Source organism: Miniopterus schreibersii (assembly GCF_964146895.1).
Source record: "Miniopterus schreibersii genome assembly, chromosome: 1".
Lineage (NCBI taxonomy): Eukaryota > Metazoa > Chordata > Mammalia > Chiroptera > Miniopteridae > Miniopterus > Miniopterus schreibersii.
Window position 1 is genome coordinate 44,041,723 of NC_138101.1, and position 27,542 is coordinate 44,069,264.

The following is a 27,542-nucleotide window of genomic DNA, read 5'->3' on the forward strand; positions in this document are numbered from 1 at the left end:
ATGAGTTCAGACCCCTCAGAGCCAAAATTCTCCAAGAGCCCAGTTTATGGGATAGTGCTCAGAAGGGTCTGGTCTCCAAAGAACTGTCATTTAATTGAAGTATGGGTTAAATAAGCTTTAGGCATAACAGCTAACCATCCCAATTCAGTTTCCCATGAAAACAATACTATGTTCCAAACCAATTTACCAGCAATTTTTTGTGATTAGAAAAACCTCAAGGTCAAAGAATTAAATTCTTCCTGTCACTAACTTATGTTCAATGTAGCTACTGAACTACAAAAATATTCTGACCCTAGACTCAATTTTATCACTAGCTTTTTATGTAACAAAAATGTTACTCATCTGTTAAGTGCAGGTGGGGGGAATTTAAGTGCCATTTACTTTACAGAAATGGTGAACATATGTACTTATAAACTTCTTGAAGCTCCCACAATTAAGAAGAATTAAGAAACATAACCAGGGGAGATTTGGAAAAGTGGGAAATTTTAATGTGTATCTGCAAAACCAGTCTCTTACTATCTTCACCCAAACAGTTTTTTTAATCTTCCCTCCTCCCTTTACTTACATGTAAATGCAAGTTTTCACTTTGGGTTGAAAGTCATAAGCAGGAAGGTTAGCCAACCCTACCATAAGAATTTCAAGTCAAACGCTGGCCCAAGATTAATCTTCCTCTGCTAAACTGGAACAAAATCAATAGGTTAAAATGCCGTATTATCTAGATGTGGGTCTGTGCCTGCCCTCGCACAGTATCAAGATGAGAATTTACTGTTTGGAAGGTCCACAATCCATCCACCACTGAGGAAATAACATGAAACATTCTTTGTCAAAACCCTACATCCTTCACATTTAAATCCCTTCCGTCATGTTTTATTTTCTGTAAAGCACATTCTTAGGACTCCTATCATTTCCCAGTTTAAAGAAGAGTGCCTAAGCAATCAGGAACTTGCACTTCTTCACGAGCAGAAAAAAAGAGATACAACAGGGTTAAGGACAACATTTATTGCTACCAGAGGCTTTTATCATCATCAGTACATGGCTGGTTCTGGCTGCAATACCTTCTTCAGACTGCACAGGGAGCTCAGATTCCAGAAGTCATTAAGAGAAACATAGGTAGGCTTGGGAAGCAGAACAACTTTTATCAAGAAAATCCTAAAAGCTTAACATAAAACTAGGGTACTGAATTCAGTTATTACATGTTACAGACCCAATCATAGAGCTGCCCCAACATCAAGACAGTCTCGCCTACTGATTGTAGAGTGAAAAGGAGCTGATCAGTTACCAAAAAATCTAAATTTTAGTTATGTTTCTTTGATAAGTACCAGGACATACTTATCACAAATTTCTTATCCAAATGTCAAAAATGCTTTCAACAAATCTGTGTATCCTAATTACATGACACTTTTTTCAATTTAAGATCATCAAAAATAAAAATTTTGTTTCCAAATCCTAGAAATTGAAATGAGGCAAACACGACAATCAATATGGTAATGTGAGTCCTTTTCCCATTACCATCTCTGATTCATATGGGGCAATTCTGATAAATCTGAATTTGAATCATGGATTAAACATGGCTGTCAAAGTGAAATAATTTGTTCACTAAATTGCTAAAAAAATAATTTTGAGGGTTTCCTAATCAGTAGAAGTCAGGCTATAGATCAACATGCATAAAATTCATTAAGCAGTCAATAAAAGAGCAAGCAAAAGCAACAGGAAAATTAAGTCAGGACACTGGGGATAGGATTTGCTAGCTATGAATTTGGGAACTTACATAAAAAAACACTACTGAAGGTGAATTTTTGACACGGGGCAACCTACATTACATTTTAGCAGAGTAAAGGATAGAACTGACAACTACTACAAAGAAATTTTTTACTTTAAAAAAATTGTTGGATCTTTTGAAATTTATACTTTTCATGGTCTTTAAGTGCTTAAATAATGTTGAATTATAATTAGCCACAATAATAAACGGTTTTGTTTTTTCTGGCTCACTTCAAATCAGCCTGATTAGGTATTTACCTTCCCTGGTTTTCCATGTTCCTGTTCCCAGAGTAGAAGACCTCAATTTGCACTTAAAGGTAACACCTGAAACTACATGACAGACACAGGCTGCAAAGGAGGACAAGGGGAAGTGTGTCCCTCTTGCCTTGATAAATCAGTGCCACATACAGAACCCACATTTTCTGAAGCATTATCTTCATTATAGAGCCGTTTGATTCCATCATAGAAGTCATCCACTTCCATTTCCTCTACTTTGCGTTTGGCAGAGGTATGCTTGCACCCACTGGCAGCTGGGAGATGATAGTAGGCTGCTGTACCTCTGATTGGCACTTCTGGTTTGCTGTTGTCCTTGGAGAAATCTGGGCCTGGGACAGAGGAGGGATGTAATCTGAACACTCCTTTGTCACAGGTCACCAGGGTGTGCTTGAGGGGACGGTAGACATAAACGGAATTTAGAGGCAGGGAAGACTGCAGAATAGAAAGGTGATGTGCCACAAGCTCCCGACAGTGGATCAACTGGGAGCTATCCATCTGCAACAGGGATTAAAGAAAAGGAAAAAAAAGTTGATAATTAACATAGGCTGCTCTATCATCTTTGCTGGCTGCTTTTCTATCCTGTGCCCTCTGCACCCCCAGCTTCCTTTCCTCACCCCATCTATCTTCTACCTCAAACCCATCTATTCCTCCAGCCTACCCATCATCTTCGGAATTCTGTCCAAATCTGTATTTTTAATATAAATCTGTTTGAACTTGAATTCTGCATTTGCAATTGTATGCTGAACATCTTTATGAAAGTAGAAACAATTCTTTCGTTCACTACTATATATCCAACATTTGCTTTTGTTCAGTCCATTCCCCTTACCTCTTCTGATATCTTCAGTGAAGACCAAAAGACAGATAAAATTCATTGAAAATTTAAGGAAGAAGCCAGAAGCAAGAAAAATTTTAAATAAGAAATGGGAAAGGCTTTCTGGCCTTCAGAATAATTTAAGTATTTTGTTTTTTAAACAGTAAGTGAGAACTTTTGACAAGTCATATTTTTGTAGAAAATAGAAGGCTTGACAACATTAGGAAGAAATGTTTTTAATTTGGAGTTACACTAATTTCTTCAGGATAGTTCAAATATCCTTTCTGAAGCCACCCTTGACTCCCCCCACCCCCAGCCTCCTACACACCCAAACTCCAGAATCATGTTTCTATATCACCTGTCATCAAACTCAACCACACTGTATCAGCATAATCTATTCAAACATTTAGCTTTTCCCTCACAGACTACAGGATCCCAAGAGGTGGGCAATGCATCATATGCATTTCTATTCCTTGTTTCTAGCATAATGACTGTACATGGAAGATCTTCAAAATCTTACCTCTGGTAAAGAGTCTAATTAATCTCTTGGCCCTCTGTTCTCGGTAATTATAGGTGTAGTCAAAATAATCTTCCTTTAGCAACATATACTTCTCCCCGATCCAAATTTCTTTAGTGGCAATCCAATGCCTACTAGCAAAAAGCTAACCTCTTTAGCTTTATTGTTATTAATAAAGCTCTCCACAATCTGACCCCAGCCTCCTTTTTCAGCCTTGTTTCCTAGCATATCCCAATTTGTGCTCTACATTCCTGCCAAGTGGGCTTGCTCTCTATTCTGTACAAATCTTGCCCTTTCTTACTTTACCTTTGGCTCATCCCATTTCTACTTGTTGAAATTGTATTACCTACCTATAACCTTCCAGGTCTGGCTAATTACCACCAACCTGCTGGAGGCCTATCTTGACTATTTAACTATCAAGGGATCACTTTCCGGTCTTGTGTATTTCATAAGCATTTTTGGACATTTCTTAAACAAGTCTTATTCATTCCTACATAACCTGCAGTGCACAAGCATGACTGTTTGCAATATCACAGAAAAAATAAAGGAAAATAACATGTTTTGCAAGAACACATTTGGTAACATAGCCTTTTATCTCTAAATATATTCATTACTTGTTACCCAGAAAAACAGTGAAACAAAGCACAGAGAAGAGGGATGGGATTTCTAAGTTCCTTAAGGTGATTGATACCCTACCCAGTACTTCAAGAAGCCTGCAAAAGAGAGGTAACAGAAATAAGAGACAGAAACTGCAAAGTGAAAAAAAGACTATTATAGTGTAAAAATTATTTCTAAAAAGTAAGTACCTAGAGTTTAATAACTGTGCTTTAGCAAATAAATGCTACTTAGTGGCCTAGAAAAGTAAAAGTACCACAAATATTCTGCTTTGGTCATTAGGCACAATACCACAGCAGAATTCTGAAAAGAGATGAATTTAAGTAAAAGGAAGACTGTCACTATAATCTTTCTCTGTGAAAAAAGTAAGTAGGTAGCAGAAAATGATACAACTAGATATATATTAGAGATTAAACACTGAAAGTTTACAGGACAGACATCCAAACAGGTTACTGTTGGAAAGGGGGAACAGGACAGCATGACATAAGTGATAGGTTCAGATGGACCTGGACAGCACAAAGCACTGAAAAATCCTACTGCAATAGTCTGACCTTAGGCACCTTCAAGAACTGGGAGACCCTGGTAAGGAGGGTCTGCTTCTTTAACTCAATACTCTAATTTTAAATTATACCACAGCAGGGAACATCAACTGCCTGGCTAGTGGCTAGGAAGACCACCACACTAATTTGGGTAGGGTTTAACATCCTTAGGTTATCAAGGTGAGCCACATCAGTCAGGAAAAGGAGACCACTGCATATAGCACAAGAATTAGAGCAATGAGAGAGGGGTAAGGAGAAAAGGGTTTAGCCATCTCAGAATGGTGACCAACAAGTAGCCTAAGAGTTAATAGGGGTGGGGGAACTAGGAGAGACAAGAGGAGCTTGCCTTTCAAACCAGGGAACTAACTGTACTTTGAATTCCAGAGGGAACACAGGCAGAGCTACTGACAGTGGCTTCCGCACAGCACAGGATATCTGTGATGAACCATTGGCAGTCCTCTTAAACCAGACCACTGAGAAACATCTCAGAAGTAATTCTGGCATGATCTCACCAATCTGATACATGAGTTTCCTATACAAGAATCAGAAGTCCTCCTGGGAGGAATATCTGGTATTACCATGTCACAGGTCTAATCACAAAGATTTTTGGCCTTGTGGTCCTACCTAAACACAGGTGAACTTAGCAAACTAAACTGAGTCTTGAAGAATCAGGAGCCATCAGGTTTGGGTCACAAGGGTTGGCCCAAGATGGTTTTAGAAAACTGCTAAGATCAGTTTCCAAAGTCTCTAAAGTTTTCTGACCTTACTTGTTTTTAACTGTCTCCTCCATTGTAACTTGAATACTACATGGGGCACAGGCTTTCTTTTTAGAATCACTGTATCCCCAGTGCCTAGATCAGAGTTCCCAATAAATGTTTGTAAAATAAAATATATGTATTATATAAAAGAATGGAACAGTGGTTTTTCAAACTATGTTCAGCTTACAGAAGGGAAGAGGCCATGCTGAGTAGGACTCTGGACCCAACAGGTCTTTGCCCCAAACATATATTACAAAGTAATACTTTTCTATTTTATATTCTGGGATTGTGTGTATACATTTTGTTAGTGGTGAAGGAAGGGTTCCAGTTCTGAAAGAAAAACCACTGTACTAGAATCTTTAAGGTTTGTGTGGTATTGAAAAAGCGCTTTGTTTTTTTGTCTACTTTACTACTAAGTAGTCCTGTGTGTGTCTGAGAAAGTCCCATGTTCCCTGGATTACAGGTATAAAATTAAGGAGCTGAAAGAAATGATTTCTAAGAAGATTCCTTCAATTCCAAGTTTATGATACTCCTTCAGTAAAGGGGGAAACAAGGTTCAGTGAACACTTTCTTTTTCTAGCACCAGCACCAGAAGACTTATCAAAGAGAAGCAGCAGATTCTCCAGTGTTCTTCAGTAGAGAGCAAGTCCTCAAAGCTACAGAATACACATGCTATTTACAACATTCTTATTATTTATGCTTCAAAGTTTGTCCTTTCTCTGTGACAGTAACACTTCATATAGCAAATTTTCTGTGTACTAGCTTGGGAACAGGCACAGAGACCAAGTCAAGTGGCTTTTAGAAATATATCATTTGTTCAAATAAAAAAATAAAAACTATAATATAGGTTTTCTATTAATGTGCCTTCCCTACTTTCACAGTCTAACATAATGTAATGATTAATAATGTTTTATTTTTCCAACTCTCTAGGTAGGCAAAATTAATTTTCTGTGCCACACTATTCATGTGGTGGTTTATGATAGTTTCTAAAAATTCTGATGAAATAGCAACTACCTCCTAGGATTTACTTTCATTATAGCATTTATTTCAATGGAAATAAACACTTCTCAATTATTTCAATCTAACATATACTATTTAAAAGAACATATCTCACTTGTTAAGAAAAAACAGCCTGTATTACACTAACATTACATGTTCCAGGAATGAAGAACAAAGTGAGCCGTGCTAAAAACAGTGGAACCAAACACACAGAAGAGGGACGGTGGTGCTCTGGCTAATATGTTGCTCTGATCATTACCTTCTTTATAAAAAGATTCTCAGTCTTTCTCTGCTCACAAACTAGGGGCTGAACTTCTCAAAGCTGAGAGGAAGCCCTAAGGTACTTCTTGCATGTATGCTAACTTTTTCAGCTCACATCTATGAGATCATTAGTTACAACTATCTTACAGAAAACACCAAATTCAAGTATTATTCTCTTATTTTTCTTTTATAGTATCCTCTTATAAGCTTTATTAAAATAACTGCTGCCTCTGCTAAAATTAGTTTTTATATTAAAAAATGTTTTAAGCTCAGAATTTAAGCCTTTTCTCTAAATAAAATCCAGTAAAACAAATCAGAATAACTACTGCCAAATGAGAATAGGGACATATAAAAGTAAGCTTATAAGTCTTTTTTGGATTCAGTTGGCAGAAGAGTGAGGTTTGCAGATCTAAACTTGTAAGTTCTACTTGGTAACATGAACTAATAAGAACTCTCTCAAAGTAATTGCTACCATTACTAACTTTCCATTGGAATGAGAATTTTCTCCTCTAAACTCTTACATTTCATATAGACTATTGATAAGAATTTAACTGACCCTCAGCATTCTGCACCAACTTGCAGATACAAGTTACGGACTAATCTCAGGTAATAAACAGGCACTATCAGGACAAAAACCTTTTTCAGAAAGATAGCTTCTATTTGCCAAACTGTGATACAAATACTTCATTTTCTAGCCAACACTAAATTATGTGCTTGTCTAAAAAGCAACTTCTTACAATTTATGTTTTTGACTTATCTTTTATAAAATGAGTGAAGTATAGAAGTACTATAATGAAACATACAAATGCAGCTAGGAAGGTTCTTCATACAAAACTAAAGGAAAATATATTGAAAATCATATTAAAACTTTCAGGGTTCTTCAAGATTTTAAGTAATCTGCAAGGGTTGAAAAGAATCAAGGAAATACTATACAAGTTTTAAAGGGAAGAAAAAAAAAAGACTAGCCCATAAATTTAAAGTGTAAACTACTTCACCCTTGTCTACCCTTAAAAATGGTCTGCCATTGTAAGATTAGAAATGTCTCTTAGTTTTTTTAATAAGCATCTCGTAACCCTATTTATCCAAGTAAGAGATATATTTAAAATGAACACTATTTAATTAGACTAACACCTACCTGTGCTTTTTGAAGCAGTTCAATTGTAAGGGGAAGCCAATCAGGAATGAGTTTCTCCATTTCCAAACTAACCATGGCCAGAGCAAGCATGGATCCTTTGAATTGCAAAAGTTGGTTGCAGGCCATACAATGAAGTAGTTGCTTGGTTAGGATTGCCAAATGTTGAGATGGGCTCAGTTTGGGCAAACTGAAAAGTAACTGAGGTCTAGTTGACACTGCAATGGCATGGAACTGGAAAAAAAAAAAAAAATCACAAGATCATCATTCTAGTTTTATTTAACTGTCTTGGTAAATTATGTACAGAACTTGATGAAACCTTGAGTATTACTCAATTTTTAATTTTTCAGTTTGAAATTTTAGCTTTAGTGATTTGACATACATCCTAATTTCTAATTTTTCCTTAGCTAAGAACAGAAGTTCCCTTTTCCTAAAAATCAGAACAAAACAAATGAGTAGGCAAACTACTTTTCAAGTTACTGAAATAGGGCTACATATTCAAATAAGAAACTCAAAAAACTTCAGGTATATTTACAATGTGAAGAAAATCCAATGGTGTGGCTGTGTGAAGGTCCCAATTCAATTTATCCAGAATAATTCTCTCCATCCTCAGAATTTCAGATGAAGAACATCCACAGAAACTGTCTCTTGCTAACACCTTCAGTACTGGAATTCTCTATCCAAAGCAAAGAAAATAAATAGGACGGGGTGGAGAGATCAGAAAAATTTCATTTTCAATATTTGTTTTGGTAAACGAAAAGTAGTGAATAAATGGAGAGGAATATTAAAAAAGAGGCATAATTAATCTTCAAAGGAAAATATTTACCTCATCTTCCTCAACAGTCTTGGCAGCTAGGAAAAAACAGCTGATTGCAATACAACTCAAGTATTTTGGATGGGCCTAAAATTTTGAAGAGGGAAAAAGCAATTTCAGTGATTCTTCAAAAAGTTAAGAGTTTATTTTTAAAAACTAGATAGGCAGGTGAGACAAGTATGCATACTTTTGATGGAAAGCAGTTAATCTGATTCCCACTCATTGTTTTCTAAGATCAGAGTTAACTTTTCACTTCACAATCCCAGCCATATGATATTCTATGGAAATACTAGGATCATTCCATTGCTGGAAGTTCAACCAATGCTAGTTAGTCAAAGTTCATTTCTATCCAGCAGAGCTTGATTTTAGAAGACAAATTTTAATAAATGAAATTGCCCAAATTAAAAATATTTGTGTATATGTGTATTTTTTAAGCTAGTTTTATTCTCCTTACCTATCAAGCAGTAAAATTACCATACTATGTGTCAGGAGAATTAAGCAGAAGAGAATATAAAAAGGCTATTAATAAATTTCAAATGCTTTAAAAAATTATAGGATAGCAGGTGAGTAGAAACGGTCTAATTATTAATGTGCACACACAAAATTATATATTCAAGTTCCATGATAAGAATGAAAGGATCCTAAATTTACACAGAATCAATTAGTGGGTAAAAAAAGAAAGTTCTTAGGTTTGAAACCTATAGTTGGGCTCGCATTTGCCTGTTCTCAGTATCTATAATCAAGTTGGTCCTCTCTTCACCTTACTGGTAGAATAAGGGTTTGCAATCCAGCATCGGAATCTAGTTTTAAATAACCAAAACAATTTAGTTCAATTATATTGAATGACACAGAGGTAAGTTATACAACACAAAGAAAACCTGTGTCAACACGTATTTTACACTTAAATATTATATTCATTCCCATGAAATTGGGGAAGCCTTCTGATGACCAGAGTACAGCACTGATTAACTTATTTAACAAGCAGGCCAACGACCACTGCCTCAGTACAAGTGTTATATGTTTAGGAATCTTAGAATCCTCTGCCTGTATGAGATAAAAGCTGGTTCTATAAATTTTTTAAAATAATCACTAATCAGTTAATACAGCTCAGAAAGTACTTCTATAAATACTGTCATGCCTAATACACCTTCTTTTTATTTAAGGGACACCACATGAGTGATCTAGGAATGAGTCAGATCTTGTTGCTAAGATAGATTTCCAGGCTTCCTTATTTCCCCATGTATATAACATATCAAACCCACATCCATGAGGTAATCGGAGTTCACTATAAAGAAAAGATCCCGACAGTTAATAACTTTGGGTAGGCAATGCAACCCCTAAATCAAGGACACCAATAATAAATTTAGTAATAAAAAGAATCCCAGCAGCAAATGTGTGATTTTATTTTTAAACAAATAGCAGTTCTCAGTCATGGATGTACATCCAGGATGTAGTCTTTAAGTACAAACATACAGAACTCACCTACTAGAGATTCAGAATCATTAAGTTTGGGAGGGGGCTTAGGGTCTATACTTTTAAAGAGCTTCATAGTACTTCATTCTGCACAGCTAGGATGAAGGCTCCATTCATTGTTGTAGCCCTTTTATGGTATAGTTTAAGTGCCTTTATTTAAACTATGAATACATTTTAGATGGTTTCAATATAGATTAACCATTCTAAATAAATAACAGTACTATATCTGATGCTAATAACATAGGACCCATTAAATAATATGAAAAAAATGAGACTATACTTTGCAAAATTCTCTAATTGTTTTAGACACCCAAATCAGTTTAAAATGTTTAATAATAAGGTCAGTAATAATCTTTTCTATAATAGAAGCACAGTAATTTTTGAAGAATATACAACCCAAGAAAGGACACTGAGCTTTAAATGTATCTTTCTCTGTGAAACGGAGGTTAATTGTTGTAGGGAGCTAAGGTGGAGGGATGGGAGACTTTATACTGAGATAAAAGTAGGCATCTCAGATTTCAGGCAATTAGTATTATTATATTTAAGCATTTTTTAAGTCTCTCAAGAGTATTAGTTTGAAACATAAAAAGGTAACTGAATAGCCATCCAAATCCTATGGCTTCTATATTTTATACCTAATAGGAAAACGTATAGAACCCTCAGTACTGAATTCATAGTTCCCCCAGCTTACATATTCCTAGACATACAAATAACAACTGAACTTTTTTACTTTTATATGCCTTGCCATTAAATAAATGCTACCTTTCTGCTTTAAACCTGTTAAGGGCCCACTATGACTGATTTTGCATAATATAACCAAAGATACACCAGCAGGGACAATATAAAACTCATTCATATATTTGTATGCTGCCATTCAACAAAAATACAAGGTATTTCCTCACAGTTCAGTTCATCGTGTTATGCTCCAAATGTATACCTCCAGAAAGTACATACTGTTCAGAAAACCATACAATATGCAACAAACAAGAAGTGGAAGAGAAAAATGTGCAATAGGCTTATACTTCTCTAGTTTGATTCACTGTCCACATTAGTACACCACCAATGTATTAAAAGACAACTAAACATTCTGCCAATGCTATGTGGTTTGTATTAAAATCAGGAGATCAAAAATTTCATAGGTTAAGTATAAATTAGGAATACTTATAGCAAAAAAAAATTATACAATACAGTTAAACATTTCTGAAAATTTAAAGCAACAGAAGACACCATGTCTTCCTATAGGTAGACATATCATGTCCACAAAGGTCTTCCAATTCCTTTCCATCATATAGAATGTTTACTAATAGCCCCTAGTTTAGCATATAAACCCTCAAACAAGGTTGTGTTTAAGTGTATCCTAAAATAATTAATTACCTTTACAGTAGCTAAAAACCTGTCCAAAAGACTGCTAGCCAGAGCAAATGTTTCTGGGTAAAGGTTGAATTGGTACTTGAGTTTGGCCAGCCACTGAATCACTTCATCTCTCTGGGATGGAGAAACATTCTATAGGGGAAAAATTAAAACATAAAATTAAAATAAAATAAAACAAGTAAAGTTTCAAGTTATCATCAAGAATATATTTAGAAGTCTCTCTTATAAAAGGTTAGCAAATGCTATGGAATAGTGTTTATATTTTAAAAAATGTTTTTAAGTTTATTCAAAATCTAGCAAATAACATAAATGAAGATAAAACTTTATGTACTGGTTATAGCATTTAACATCAATATCTAATATTCTCATTCTTTATTAAATAAAATCTTCATTATTTCATCTCACCACCTATCTATAATTAAATTGAGGTGTTCAGATAATACAACATTTAAAAGTTTAGGTAACCCTGTTATCAACTGATAGTAATTTTGAAATTAAGTTTTTGCCAGTTCTTGAAAATAAGAAAATATAGTGAATTTCTAAGACAGCAAACAGGCATTAAACTATCTTAGGAAATATAAACAGACTATGCTAACAGAATGATAGACCACTAGAAACAAAGCTAGCCCTGGCCAGTGACTCAGATGGTTGGAGCATCGTCCCGCACAACAATAGGTTGGTGGGTTCAATTCCCAGTTGGAAATTAAGAGCTATTAAAGCATAAAGGACATTAAGACCTTTTAAAACACAAAGGGCTGTATATCTTGACAACGTATCTCCTCAAACAGGTATTTCAGTTGGAATTTCTTCTCTTTCCTTTTGGATTTCTTTAGTGTTATAAAGAATAGATGACTCGGTGATCATTATAATCTCTGCCATTACACTAGCTAATTTCTCTTATTTTATTCTGACTCCTTTTTCTGTCACTTTTCAGCTTTAGCATTACAAAGTAAAGTGTTTCTTTATATCAGCAAAACCAAAACTAATCTCACATGTACGATTTTTACATCTAGGTCTAAACTCGGTTATAACTCGTATTTTATAGAAGGTTAATCACCATACACCCACCTTCTGGTCAATTTCTTTTATCAGATAGAGACTGATCTTAGAGCCCTGGCTGGGTAACCCAATTGGTTAGAGCATCGTCCCTATACACCAAGGCTGCAGGTTCAACCCCCCAGTCAGGGCACATACAAGGAGCAACCAATGAATGCATGAATAAGTGGAATGACAAATCGATGTTTCTCTCCCTCTCTAAAATCAATAAATAAATATTTTAAAAGACTGATCTTAGAATACGGCACAATACTGACAAGAATATGAGATAAAGATGGTTTACAGCCCAGCCAGGCGTGGCTCAGCGGTTGAGCTTCGACCTAGGATCCAGGCGATCGGGGTTCGATTCCTGGTCAGGGCACATGCCCGGGTTGTGGGCTCAATCAATGACTCTCTCATCGTTGATGTTTCTATCTCTCTCTCTCTCCCTCTCCTTTCCTCTCTCTGAAATCAATAAAGATATATTAAAAAAAAAAAAAAAGGTTTATAACCTCTTACAGTAACATCTCACCATCAAGCTGGTGTTAAAACAATGAACGACAATATGAAAACATCTAACAATTAACATTTAATTCAGTTCATATTAATAAACAGTTAAGTGTCTATCATAAGTCCTGGGAATACAATAATGAAAGTTTGTTTAAACTTCAAAACTTAAAAGTCTCATGGTAAGGCAAACAATCAGGAAATGTGAAAAAAAAACTATGGTAAATGTTTAAGAGATATATACAGGGAACTAGGGGTACAGACCGGAAGGGGAACCTGGCCCAGTGTGGGAGTAGAGTGAAAGCTTCTTAGAAAAGACAGCAACTTAGTGGTATATTAAAAGGGAAAAAAGTGAGGGGAGGGAATGATCGGTTGCAAGGCAAGGAGAAGAGCCACGTGAACTTTACTCTGAAGAACAGTAATGTCAAAGAGGAAGCAATAACCTATTGCTAAGTTCCTCCACTTACAAATAAAATCAAGGTGTTGGGTGGTATTTAGTGATACAATTCCATGAATCAAAAAGAAACAAAGAGGCCCCAGTCAGGTGCCAGTGGGAGGCAACCACTCGATGTGTCTCTCTTACATTGATGTCTGTCTGTCTCTCTGAAAAAGCAATGGAAAAAATATCCCAGGGTGAGGATTAAAGAAAAAAGTCAACCCAAATAGAGCTGAAGATATGTGTAATATACAGAGCCTACAAAAGAACAACTATACAAACAGTTAACAGAGAACTCCATAGAAACCCATGTAAAAGATATGAACAGACATTTCACACACACACACAAAAGATATCTAATGGCTAAAAAACACATGAAAAACTACTGAACTTCTTTAGTTATGAAGGAAATGAAAATTAAAACCCAAAGTGATACTGTAACACACGCATCAGAATAACTAAAATGAAAAAGACAGTACCAAGTGTTGACAAAGATGTAGAGCAACTCAGGACCTTCATCCTCTTCTGGAAGGGGTAAATAAGAAAGTGGTCAATAGTGGTATAACAACTTTGGGAATACGGTTAGTGGTACCTACTAAACCTGAGTAGGTACATATTCTAGGTTCTAGCAATTCCACCCCTAGGAATATACTCAACAGAAATTTACATATATGTTCACTAAGAGATATGCATAAGAAAACGACTCTAATGACTATCAATAGAACAGATAAATTCATACAGTAGAATACATGACAATGAGAATAAATTAATTTATGGCTACAGGAAGTTACATGAATGAATCTTTACACACAAAAGAAACTGAGCAAAGGAGGACAGTACATACTCTATGATTATATGTACATGAAATCTTACCAAGTCCGCAAATGGTACAAAAATCACAGGCAATATATATTAGATAACAAATATAATTTTAAAGCCAGAAAAATGGGCCAGAATAAACAGAATAATTTATTTATTTAAATGTTTTTTATTGATTTTAGCGAGGGAGGAAGGAGGAGGGAGGGAAGGAGAGAAACATCAATGAGAGAAACATCGATCAGCTGTCTCCTACACGCCCCCTACAGGGATCAAGCCTGCAATCCAGGCATGTGCCCTGAATAGGGGACCTCTAGGTGCATGGGACAACGTTCAACCAACTGAGCCACATCAGCCAGGGCCAGAATAAACAACTTTAAATTTAATAAGAACAAATAAGAAATGCTGCACCTAAGTTAAAAACTAAAAATGTACATCTAGCATAGGGAAACTTTGCTTAAAAGTTGAGACAAAAAGAACAAGGTTTTAAAAACAAGTTCAATATAACCCAACAACATGACATTGCTGCCAAAACAACCGCACCCCCAAATTTAGGGTTAGATTAATAAAATAATCAATCCAAGACAAAGTGAGGTAATAGTTTTACTTTATTGCTTATTAATGACAACTGAAATGTCTCAATATAACACATTATAAAGAATGTATCTAGAAAAAGAAAAACTGGAACGGTAAAAGGGTAATCATATCAAACAAAAAATGGTTAAGCAGGAAGGGATGTTCAATCAGGAAAAGAGATGACTTTATGGGTTTAACACCAGTCTTTAACGAAAGGGCTATAGTTTAAAATAAGAAATAGCTCTATTCTATATTGCTCCAGTGGCCAGAACTAGAACCAATCTAGGTGGCCACTAGAAAGAAGCAGTTTTAAGATTCAATTTAAGACAATATTGTGAATAAAGTTAAGAAAAACTTTCCAATAATTTATATAGTTTTTCCGCAGTGGAATGAACAAATATCCAAAGCCGAGGATCACTTATCAGAAATGTGAGAACTTTTAAATTTTGTGGTTAGACTGAACCAGTGTTTCCCAAACTGAATGCATATTAATAAAACTATGAAGCTTTTAAAAATACAAATTTCCACAGTTGCCACCACAAACCCAGTGGGTGTGGGTGGGGCCTGGGAGCGTTGTAAGAAGCCTCCTAAATGATCCTGATTTGCCTAGTAGCCCAGTGGTTTGAGATCCTGTATTTAAAAACCACATAATTAGATGGCCTTTAAGATTCCTTAGGGTTCCAAAATAATGAAAACCATCTTTATATAAACAGCTTGAAGCTGTTTTATCTTTGTATGTGAAGAGCACTTTCGAAAAAAATAGAGAATATCTAAAAGTGCATGTCACTTTGACCAATCTTCAATTTTTCCCCCCCAAAAGTCATGTCAAAATTATCATATACTTGAAAGTGCTATTATTATATAAAAGAACGTCTCTAACCTGGATGAATTATAAAGAAATGATCATCAATGTTCATTTTATGAATGTTTACTGTGAGCCTATTATATGCCAGTAAATAAAAGTAATACAATTCTACCTCAAGAGAACTCAGTCAAATCACCCAGAAATTGTATTATCTCATAAGGAAAGTAGAGTGCTATGAGAGCACATAGAAGGGGAGTAATAACTCTATAACATTCTTGTGTGGCCACTGTGTCCTAAACTAGGGGATAGGAGATGCAAATTAAGAGAACTGTGAGAGAACCTTGAAGTAGGTAGGATTTAGGTGGAGGAAGAGTAAGGTAGAAGGGAATTGGAGAAAAGATGCATAAAAGGAAGCTTTAAAATATTTTATTTTTCCATTTTTACCAGCACATAAAAAGAAAAAAATAGAAAAGTTGGAAAACATACATGTATAGTTTAGAGACAACACTGTTTACCTCATGCAAGGAATCAAGAAGGGAAATCATTGTTAGAAGCAACAATGTAAGGGGAGGGAGAGAAGCCAGTCCCTGAGAGTGGCAGAAGAAAAAGGAATTAGTATTAGAACAGAGAAGTAATCTTGGGAGTTACTCTAGCAAGCAACTCAAGCCCCTATAGCTCTTTACTCCCCTCCCTATTATATCTCCAACTCCACCAGACCAAGCCCAACCATATTTTACAAGAATTAAGTATGACTGGGACTTGGCATTACTAAAGGAAATTTCTTAAGTAGATCCCTCTAAAAGTTCTGATACTATTGTTTTCTGGTATTACCTCAGTAATATTTGTCAAATTACCTATAGAAATAGGCCAGATTAACTGACAATATAACAACATACTACGATCTTTGTAGGATATCACTTTCAAAGATCATGTTGTAAAAGTATGTCATTGTTGGTTACATGCTGACTCAAGAAGACAGCAGAAGGAAGAATAGTTCTTAAAGGCAGCTGTAATAAAGCTTTGAGGCTTACTAGAATGGGCAGGAATTTCTACTTATCTCACTATTGCATCCCAAATGCCAGGAATAGTGCTCAGAATGTAGCAGTTATATAATAAACTGAACCCCAAGGTAAACTAAAAATCACATAAGCACACAAAAATGGAAAATAAAAATAAAAATAGAAAGAAAACTGCCTCAGATCCAAAGTATAACTCTACTACTTATTAGCTAGTCTTGAACAAATTGGGACTACTGCCTATTTCAAAAGATTGAGATATTAAATGTGATAGCTCCTAACATAAGATATTAAATGTAAATGCTCCTAACATAAAAGGTATTAATTCAAGTAAACTAATCTTCAATTTGCTAAATGATAAGCAACAGTAAATGCAAAATGTATTTCTTCAGCTTGTGGGAAAGAATAATAATAGAAGCAGGTTGGAATTAAAAAGGCATATAGATTTTAATAACCTATGAGCAAAGGTTAACCTAAACTGGCCGAAAATTGCTGACCTAAACCAACACCGGAGGAGCTTAGATATATACTATTCATTCACCTACACATATACACATACCAAAATTTTCTTGGCCACTATTCTTTATCCCAAGCACAATACTAGTTACCAGGGGTAAAAAGATGTATAAGACATCTCATATAGAAAGTTTTTGGAGTGAATAAACTTCACAGTTATTTGTAAAAAAAATAACTCTGATGTAATTATAGGATAGAAGTATAAAATTTTTAAAAAGAAAAGGCAGAGATTCAAATATGGCACCTGCCTGCCGGCTATGTGCAGGGAAGACTCGCCAAAGGAGCAATGGCCTCTGCCAGCTCTTTTGCCTGGGAGAAAATTGTCCTTCCACCTCTTGCCCCAATTTCAGGCAGGTTAAATAATCCTATTAAGAGATGGGCAAAGGACCTGAATAGATAATTCTCCAAAGAGGACATACAGACGGCCAATAGACATATGAAAAAATGCTCATCATCACTAATCATCAGAGAGATGCACATTAAAACCACAATGAGATGTCACCTCACACCTGTCAGAATGGCTCCATCAATAAATCAACAAACAACAAGTGCTGGTGAGGATGTGGAGAAAAGGGAACCCTGGTACACTGTTGGTGGGAATTAGACTGGTGCAGCTACTATGGAAAACAGCATGGAGTTTCCTCAAAAAATTAAAAATGGAGCTGCCTTTTGACTCAGCATTATTTATGAGCGCCAAGATCTGGAAACAGCCTGATTGTCCATCAGTATATGAGTGGATAAAAAAAGCTGTAGTACATTTTCACAATATAATACTATATGGTGGTAAAAAAGGAAAACTTACCTTTATCGACAGCATAGATGGACCTGGAGAGTATTATGCTAAGTGAAATAAGCCAGCCAGAAAAAGACAAATACCATATGATCCCACTTATATGTGGAATCTAATTAACAAAATAAACTGATGACCAAATTAGAAACGGAGGCATGGCTCCATGGAACAGACTGACAGTTGTCAGAGGGGAGGGGGAAGGGGGAGACTGGATGAAAGAAGATGAAAGGATTAGCTAAAGAACATACATGCGTGACACATAGATACAGACAACAGTGTGGTGATGGCCAGAGGGGGGAGGGCTGGGTGGAGGTGGGCAATGGGGACATCTGTAATAGCATCAACCATAAAGTTTAAAAAATCCAAAAAAAAAAAAAAAGAAAAGGCATAGCCCAGCCGGGCATGGTTCAGTGGTTGAGCATTGACCTAGGATCCAGGAGATCTCGGTTCAATTCCCGGTCAGGGCACATGCCCGGGTTGCAGGCTCAATCCCCAGCAGGGGGCATGCAGGAGGCAGCCGATCAATGACTCTCTCATCATTGATGTTTCTAGCTCTCTCTCTCCTCCTTCCTCTCTCTGAAATAAAAAAAAATATTTAAAAAAATTAAAAAATAAAAATAATAAAAAAGAAAAAGAAAAGGCATATAACCATCAGTAATTGAGAGGCCAGCTGCTATCTCCCTAGAAGTTTCCAACATTGTATTACCTTAGTAGTTTACTTGAACTCCTTATAAATATTCAAGAAGTATACTGCAAGTTTTTCTTCCCCAAAGACAATGATATATACTCAGCTTCCATGGCTAACTATGTATCTAGAAATAAAGGCAGCTTACTACTATTGACTATAAGCAGAGAAAACAGACATACTTTATCTTCCTAAAGCTGTAACTGAGATAAAAACAAAACAAGCAAGCAAACAAAAACAGTTCATTCTTGTTTTGTTTCAGAATGAAACAAGGAGATATTTCTAAAATAAAGAACAGAGCATATCCTTTAATGGTACATATTTCTCCAATGCATGTCAAGATACTATATAGGAGAGTAATATACTTATTTCTAATAAAAGTCATCTATCTAGAGTAAAGAGAAAAATCATTACCTGGTTTGTAGGCATTTTCGGCACGTTTACCTTCCACATCTGAGCTTCCCTAGAGATTGCCTTTTCCAAAAGGAAAGACAATCTCTGGTTTTCCAAAGGCCCTGGAAACTTCATGATATCCTTTGAATCTGCCTGCCTCCCAGCTTGATGTAGCTACCTATAAAATCAAATATAAGACAATGCTCTTTATGTAATTAAAGAATAAGTATAGCATTGTATGAATATGTCGGTTCTTATTAAGCAATTCATAAAACAAAATAAGAATATTATGAGGTAGTATAGGACTTTATAGGTCTTTAAAATGGCATATATTAAAATGTTATGCCCTGGCGCTGGTGTGGCTCAGTAGTTAGAGTGTTGGCCCGCTCACCAAAGGATCATGGGTTTGATTCCCGGTTAAGGGTACCTGGGTTGCAGGTTCAATCCCCAGCCCCGGTTGGGTCATGTGTGGGAGGCAACCAATCTGATGTCTCTCTCTCACATTAATGTTTCTCTCTCTCTGTTTCTCTCCTCCTCCCTCCCTCCCTTCCACTCTCTCTAAAAAAGAAAAAAATCAATGGAAAAAATATCACTGGGTGAAGATTAACAAACAAAAATATTACAATAATAGTTATCTTAACACATTCTCACTTTAAATTGGAAACTCAGTTATAAAGAGAAAACATGGCCTTATAATTGAAAGAACCCCCTAGACTCTGATCAAAATATATTAACTGTGTCAAAAAATTTTAAGTCATGAGCTTTTTATACTAGGAATTCTTAGTATTTGTCTAAAATAGTCTTCTTAAAAATCTAATGAAGTAAGGGCTGCTAACCTTTTTCTTCATTAAAAAAAGTTACATCAATTAAATTAAATCCCACCCATTCCCACTTAATCAGTATGAAGCCATCACCTTAAGTATGAAACCATCTTTTTTTAAATTCAATTTTTATTAATTAATACACTCTCGTGATTCAGAAATACAAATAGCATATAGAGTAAAAAGGCAGTATGAAACCATCTTGAATTGAGCTTCCAATATAGTGTCCAATAGCCTCACATGTGAGTATTTAAATTAGAATGCAGTCTAAGATCATTAACTTTTTTTTTTGGAGGCCACACCACACCATCAATTTAGATAGAACTTATGGTCAACTAAAACTCTATAAACACTTTCTAAGGCATAGCCTTAGGCAAACTCCCTCTCCACCTGCCCCACACAAATTGTGTGTGGGGATTTGGTACCTTTGGGGGGGTGCCCTTGTTTAAGGCCTCAAATGTATTCTCTCTAAAAAAACTGTTACCTTATTAGATTCCATCTACTGTTAGATTGTGCTGAAATGTTCTGAGATTCCAGTATTACTGCCTTGGTACTTTTCTTAGATTCTCTACAATTAGATGAATAGATTCACTATAATTTCTATCTAATGCACACATAAATATTAACCTTAGAAATGAAGTGTAAACTAGATAAGCATCTGTCAAAAGATATTTAGAAAAAACACCTATATTGGATGGAGACTGAACTTCACAGATTATAAGTCCTTCTAAACCTAATTCTAGTCTGTAATGTATTAACTTTTGCCAAATCTTCAAGTTTACTAGCCTGGTCTGTGTGGCTCAGGGGATTGAGCGTCATTCCATGCACCAACAGGTCACCAGTTCAATTCCCAGTCAGGGCACATGCCCAGGTTGCTGGCTTGAACCCCAGGCAGGAGACAGCCGACTGATGTTTCTCTCTCATCAATGTTTCTCTCTCCCCCTTCCTCTCTCTCTAAAAGCAATTAAAAAAACAAAACAAAAAAACATACAAAAACTTAAAGCTTACTTAACTAATTATCTCATTCCATTAGTTACACCCAACAAGGTGGCTCACCAGGATCCGCTAACCTTCTCAACACTCTCCAATGGCTGGCTGCCCCAGTGATTACTTTTCCCCTACAATGCTTCCTTTGAAGATTATTTTTAGGGAGAACATCAGGGGGACAGAAAAGGATATACAGGATTAGAATCACGTCAAGAAGAGTAAGGTCAGGTTCAATAAATTCCTGTTCTCCAATCTCCTACAATTAAGGTCCTCAGTAAGACTTTCAAATATTTAGATGCTTTTAACAACTTTTTTAAAACAAAGAAATCTGGGTCAAAGAAGAAATCACAAGGGAAATTAGAAAATACTTTGAGATGAATGAAAAAGACTACCTAAAGTACCAAAACTTATGAGATGCAATGAAAGCAGTGCTTAGAGGGAAATACCTGTAAATGCCTATATTAAAAGATACCTCAAATCAATACCCTAACCTTCTACCTTAAGACACTGGAAAAAGTAAACTGTACCTAAAGCAAGCCAGAAGAAAAGAACAAATATCAAAGTGGAAATTAATACAGTAGAGAACAGATAAGTCAATGAAACCAAAAGTTGGTTCTTTGAAAAGATCATCAAAATTGGCAAATCTTTAGCTACAACTCACCAAGGAAAAATGAAGGATACATTACTAAAATCAGGAACAAAGCGGGGATATATTACTACCTATGTTACAGAAATAAAAAGGATTATAAAGGAATTTTATAAACTGTATACAAGTAAATCGAACAATTTAGATGAAATAGATAAATACCTAGAAGCACAAACTATCAAAACTGACAAGAAGAAAAAGAAAAGCTGAAGAGTCATATAACAAGTAAAGACACTGAATTAGTAAACAAACTATTGTCAAAGAAAAGCCTATGCCCAAATGACTTCACTGGTAAATTCTACCAAACATTTAGAGAAGAGTTAATACAAATTCTTCACAAACTCTTCCAAAAAGTAAAGAGGAGAAGCACTTCTCAACTCATTTTTGAAGCCAGTTAACTACCCCACTACACCAAAACCAAACAAAGACAATAAATAGCACTAGAAAACTATAGCTCAATATTTCTTCTAAATATGGATACACAACTCCAACAAAATACTAGCAAACTGAAATCTCCCAACATAAAAAGATTATACACCATAACCAAATGTGATTTAGTTCAGGAATGCAAAGTTGGTTTAACATTCAAAAATCAATTAATGTAATACACCATTATCAAGAGATGAAAAAGGAATCATTCTTTGCTTACACTAGGATGTCAACAAAAGATAATACTAAATTCTCTTGAACTTTAAAAAATGGGCTATAAATAATGCAAGTGAAAGACAAAAAGGATGGAGGATACCTGTGGGGATGCTCTAGATTTAAAGGGGCTACAGAAAAGCAAGACTGCACTATCTGACCTTAGACTGATCTTGCACTGAAGAGAGATAAATGCTAAAATGGTCATTTTTGGGTCAACTGACATAATGGGAACAAGGATAGTAGATGAGATAAAGTAAATGTAACGGAAAATGGTGAAAGGATTAAGTACAAACTGGTTGTTACAGAATAGTCATGGGGATGTAAAGTACAGCATAGGGAATAGAGTTAATAATATTCTAACAACTAGGTGTGGTGCTGGATGGGTGCCAGATTTATTGGGATGATCACTTATTAAGTGATGTAATGTCTGGTCACTGGGGTGTACACCTGAAACCAATATAATAATGTATGTCAACTGTAACTGAAAGTAAAAAATGATTTTAAAAAAGTAAATGTAACGATGTTAAGTTTACTTAATAACTTTACTGTGATTCTGTAAGAGAATAACCCTATTCTTAAGAAACACACACTAAGAAATTACTTATAAGCTAAGAATGTAGAAAAGCAAAAAAAAAAAAGACAATTTATGGCAGTGCTTATATTAGCAAGCTATTATTTACATTCCATTTTTAAATCCTTACCCGAGGATATGTTTTTATTGATTTGGGGCGGAGGGGGGCAGGATGGACAACAACGACATCGAAAATATCAATCAGTTGCCTCCTGTATGTCCCCCAACTACGGATCGAGCCCACAACCTAGTATGTGCCCTGACTGGGAATGGAACCCACAACCTTTGGTGTACTGGACAATGCTCCAACCAACTGAGCCACCCGGCCAGGGCCAACATTCCGTTTTTAAGTTTCTAGTAAGATAGATAGTATGATACATTGGAGAAAGCATTGGCTTGAGTTTTACTTCTTTTACTGGCAGAAGATAGCCTATTTTCTAGTATGTAAAACAGATTGAGTTAGATGAATAATGAATCCTGCTAAGTAATAAAATACAAACACTTAAAATATAATTTCACTGTTTTAAATAATAGAACGTTATAGTTGTATTTTGTTATATGCCCATTACTGGTTACAGCCAGAATTTTGAATGTTCCGACAGAAAAGTCTCTAGAAACTAAAAAACAAAAAGACTGTATTTTGGTTGACATATTACACACACTTCTAACTTTATAATTCCTTTTGCATTTCTTTTCCTATTCTTTCAGTTGCTACTTCTGCTTCTTTCTCCATGTTTATCAAGTAGCTTAATGTCTGAGTGAAGTTTATAAAATCCTTACTGTATAGCATAAACTGTATTACAAATCTATATGCAGGGCCTCCCGCTCCTCTGAGGAAAACTATTGCACAGTACTGGGTATACAATAAAAGCAACTTCATTAAGATGGAATTATTATCTTTATTGTCATTATATCACCAACCCTATTAATAATTCTGTATTGGTGCTAACTTCTGGATCCTAAGTTCGTCTTCTAAATAAGATGGATTTATTAATGTGACCATACAAGAACCTCATGTTCTAATATTACCTCCTTGACTTTATACCCTTAGTAATGAACTATAGTTACCTATAATCACAAAACAGGCTGCTCTCTTTCTCAATCTCCATGCCTTTTCACACACTGTTCTTTCCACTTGAAATGTCCTTCTGGAGCTCACACTCCCCTTCCTACAGAGCTTTCATTTGCATCACTCTGTGAATGAAACACTGCCTGCCTACATCCTTACTTGGACATAATTCTATTTTTGCATTTAATCGCTGTGATAATTATTTGTAGACTTGTCTCTCCTACTAACCTTGAGTTCCTTGATGGCAAACACTCTCCAGAGCTTAGCACTATACCTAATAAATAGTAATAGCTTACACTTGTTACGTGATTAACAAGTAAGAACAGTGAGTGCTACTTTGTCAGGTATTATTCAAAGTACTGTGTGGTATTAACTGATTTAATCCTCACAAAACCTTATGAAGTTGGGATTAAGCCCATTTTAAAAATGAAGAAACATGCAAAGAAAGGTGAATACTTTTCATTTTTAAAGTACTATACAATCAGAATAAACCATGTACACACACTCTGAGCTTCAAATCTTTACCAAAAAAAGTTGAGAGTTCCATTCTAACCTACTAGGATGTCACACTGCCACATAAACTCAACTATCTGTAACGCAAATCATCTCTACTGCACCCTTTCCAACACATGCTAATTCTACTAGTTGGCTCATCAGTATTAAGATTTTCCTGGTACTGAAACTCAAGGCTCACTCATCTGGCTGGTCCCAGATTAGCGAATCTAAATCCTGTCCATTCTTTTTTTTTTTCTTTTTCCTTTTGTATATATACTTTTTATTATGTCCATTCTTTCTTAATCTATTTATCCATCCCCTTCTATTTCCTCCGCCACAAATGACCTCAAAAGCTAGAAACAGATGACACTACTGTTAATCTTTTCAACAAATGCATTTTCGGAATAGAGACTATGTACATATTCAGATTGCAGATCGGGTTTAAACTCTGGCCACCGAGTTCTAGTTGTGTCATCTAAGGAGGAAATTACTTCATTTTGTTGCAGAGCCTCAGTTTCCCTCATCTGTGCAATGAGACTCCATGAAACCTGCCTCGATGAATCCTTGAGGATTCAATGAGTTGCAAACCACTGAGAACAGTCACTGTCAGATAATGAGCCTCAACAAGTGTTATTGGTATTAACGTCACACCGTCACTGATCAAAGGCTGAGCGACTCCCCAACGACAGAACAAAGGCTAAATACTTGAGCCGAGCATTCTGAGCTCTCCAGCCCGACCCCATGCTGCCTCCAGAGAGGTACCTTCCACTGTTTTTCTCCCCAATTCTCAACTCCTGCCAATGCATCAGCAGTGGAACCTAGAGCTCATCAGGGGCCCTTCTTCCCTGTTTTTAAGATTTCGCTATTTTTATCTGCCCTTCAGGGTGCAACTCAAACCTCACCTCTTCAGTTTCCCCCGCCCACACCCTGGGTAACGTTCCCCGCCCGGAGTCCCGGCGGCGCGGGCGGGTGCCCCGGACCCCGCGCGCTCCCCGCTCGGCACCGTGCAGGCCCCTCCTCGGGCTCCCGCGGGGCTTTCAGGTCTGGGGGTGGGAGTGGGTCCCCTTCTTTGTGTAAGACACAGGCTCGCGGAGCTTAGAAAAAATGCACTACGGGGCAGGCAACCTGCAGTTCCCACAAAAAAGTTACTCGGTGACAGGAAAAAAAAAGGTCCGAAAAGGAACAGAGGAGAACTGTTAGCAGACTGGGCAGGTGCCGAGCTGCTCCTGCGCGCAGGCGGCGAGGGAGCGTCCGGAAGGTCCCCGCGGAGGCGGAGGCGGAGGGGGATGTGGAGGGGCAGATGAGGCTGGCGGGGGGGGGGGGGGTGATGGGGGAAGGGATGCTGCGGGGGGGGGGAAGGGATGCTGGGGGGGGGCCCTCGGAGGGCGCAGCCCGGGTGCCTCCCCGAGGGCCGCGCGCCCGCGGAGACTCCCGGAGACCCCCGCCCCGCGCGCTCACCTTCTCCTCCTCTTCCTCCTCCCTGGCGGAGCTGTAGGCCTCGCAGTGGTGACGCGGGGTCATCCGGGGGCCCGCTACCACCTCATTTTCTCGGCGCGCGGCGGCGGGGCGCGCGGGGCTGGGACCTGGCCGACTGAGGAGGGAGGAGAGGGGGACGGGGCCGGCGGCGCGGGCACTCGAGCAGGACGCAGGGCTGCGGCCGGCGGGTCGCTCAGCGAGTTAGTTCCATGGCGCCCCCGGACCTGAGGCCGCCACCGCAGGGCCCGCTGCGCCGCCCGCCGCCGCCTGAGCCCGGGTGGGGAGGGGGCTCCCTCTCTCCATAGGGCGGCGGGGGCCGGGGAGAGGCGGGGAGTGAGACCGGCTCGGCCCCTGCCCGGGGGAGGCGCCTCCGAGGGGAAATGGTGGAAGGGAGGAAGGGGGAAAAGAAAAGAAAAAAAAGGAAGGGGAAGGGGAGAAAATAAGAAAAAGCGAGACAGAGGCGCGCCGGCGTCCGCCCGCGGGGAAGGCGAGGGAGGGAGGGGAAGAAGCGCCGGCTCCGGCTCCGCCCTCGCGGACCGATCCCGGGCGGCGCACGGCTTGTAAACAAGGCTGCGTGGGGCCGCCGCGCCGCCGTTTCCTCCGCGCCGCCTGCCCGGCGGGCGAGCGCACGGAGGAGCCGGGAAACGCGGCCGCCGGGCGGGAGAGCTTGGCCCGGGGGGAAAAGTGGGAACATTTTCTGTGGGCAGAGGAGAGCGAGGTGCGCGGAAGGGTCCACCGGACGGTGACGTCAGCGTCCCCTGCAGCTCGCCCGAGCGGCCGGGTGCGGGAGCCGCCGCGCATGCGTCGCGGGGAGACGGCGGCGAGCGGGGCGGGGGCGGGGCTGGGGCTGCGGCCGCCGGGGTCCCGCCGGGCTGGCCTCGGGCCGGCCGGGAGCGCGTCTGGAAGGGGCTGTAGAGCTGTTGTTCAGGGGCGTCGTGTGCTGTGTCGACCTCGCAAAAAAGGGTGTTCTCTAACCACTGACGTGGAAACAGCATTGCGGGTTCGGCTGCCACGTCCGGGTGGAGGGAGAGCCTACAGCCTTAGGCTCCGGGACATCTGGGGGACCGTGTCCTCGGGCACCGTTTTGCTGGAGGCCTCTCCCAGCGGCGAGTGTGCTGCCCAAGGCCGGGAACGCGCCGGGAGGGCGCCGGGACATCCCAGCCGCCGAAGCAGCGCACCTGAGCGTTTCAGACTAGACTTTATTGCCAGGTGTTTAACGAGCGAGCGGTGACATGTAAATGTCTTTTATTTGGGCATCTTTTACTCGCCTACAGTAATTTTTGCTCATCTTTTGTTTTAATTATAAAAAAATGTGTAGAATTAGTTTTGAAAAAGAATAGGGGGGAAACTCGCTCACGTGCAGAGGCGTCTCCGTCACGCTTTTCATTTGCGTGTCTTTTATGCCTTTCAGGTGCCTGTTTTGAGACATTGAGAAAATGTGTGTCGAGCCTTTTCAGCCGGCCGGACTCAGTGCTCAGCTCCACCAACCTGCAAGCAACCAAGACAGAAGAGCTCCTGCCTTCATGGTGTTTACAGTCCGGAGGATGAACACTGAGCTAGTTATCATGACCTAAAATCACCCAGGGCATTGATTCGTTTACTTCTACTTTGTATTCCCTCCCTAGAATGGAAGGTTTTGGATGGCAGGGATCCTCCATGTTCTTCGCTCACTATCCCTGCGTGTGAAAGGCTCTCAGTATTTGATTACTGATTGAATAAACAATTACAGGTATCAAAAGTATTACGATGGAAAATTGCAGGCTGCTATGGAAACACTTAACCCTAACCTAGTTACGGATATAAGAGAGGGTTTCTTTGAGGAAGTGACATTTAAGACGAGACCTGAAACCACTGGGCAAAGAAGTGGGGAAAGAATGATACAGGCAGAAGAAACAACATGTGCAAAGGCTCCGAAGCGCAGACAGTCTAAAAA

The 27,542-nt window shown here is 38.2% G+C and overlaps 1 protein-coding gene across 1 annotated transcript; it reads right to left on the bottom strand.

The window, feature by feature from the left end:
- Nucleotides 1-984: 984 nt before the first annotated feature.
- Nucleotides 985-26,113, bottom strand: CCNI (cyclin I). The gene is given in 8 exon segments (XM_081149075.1): nucleotides 985-2,529; nucleotides 7,670-7,900; nucleotides 8,202-8,342; nucleotides 8,493-8,567; nucleotides 11,328-11,456; nucleotides 18,921-19,022; nucleotides 19,024-19,077; nucleotides 25,592-26,113. Coding segments are annotated over 8 exon segments (1,236 nt in total). The 5' UTR covers nucleotides 25,655-26,113; the 3' UTR covers nucleotides 985-2,088.
- Between the last annotated feature and the right edge of the window lie 1,429 nt (nucleotides 26,114-27,542).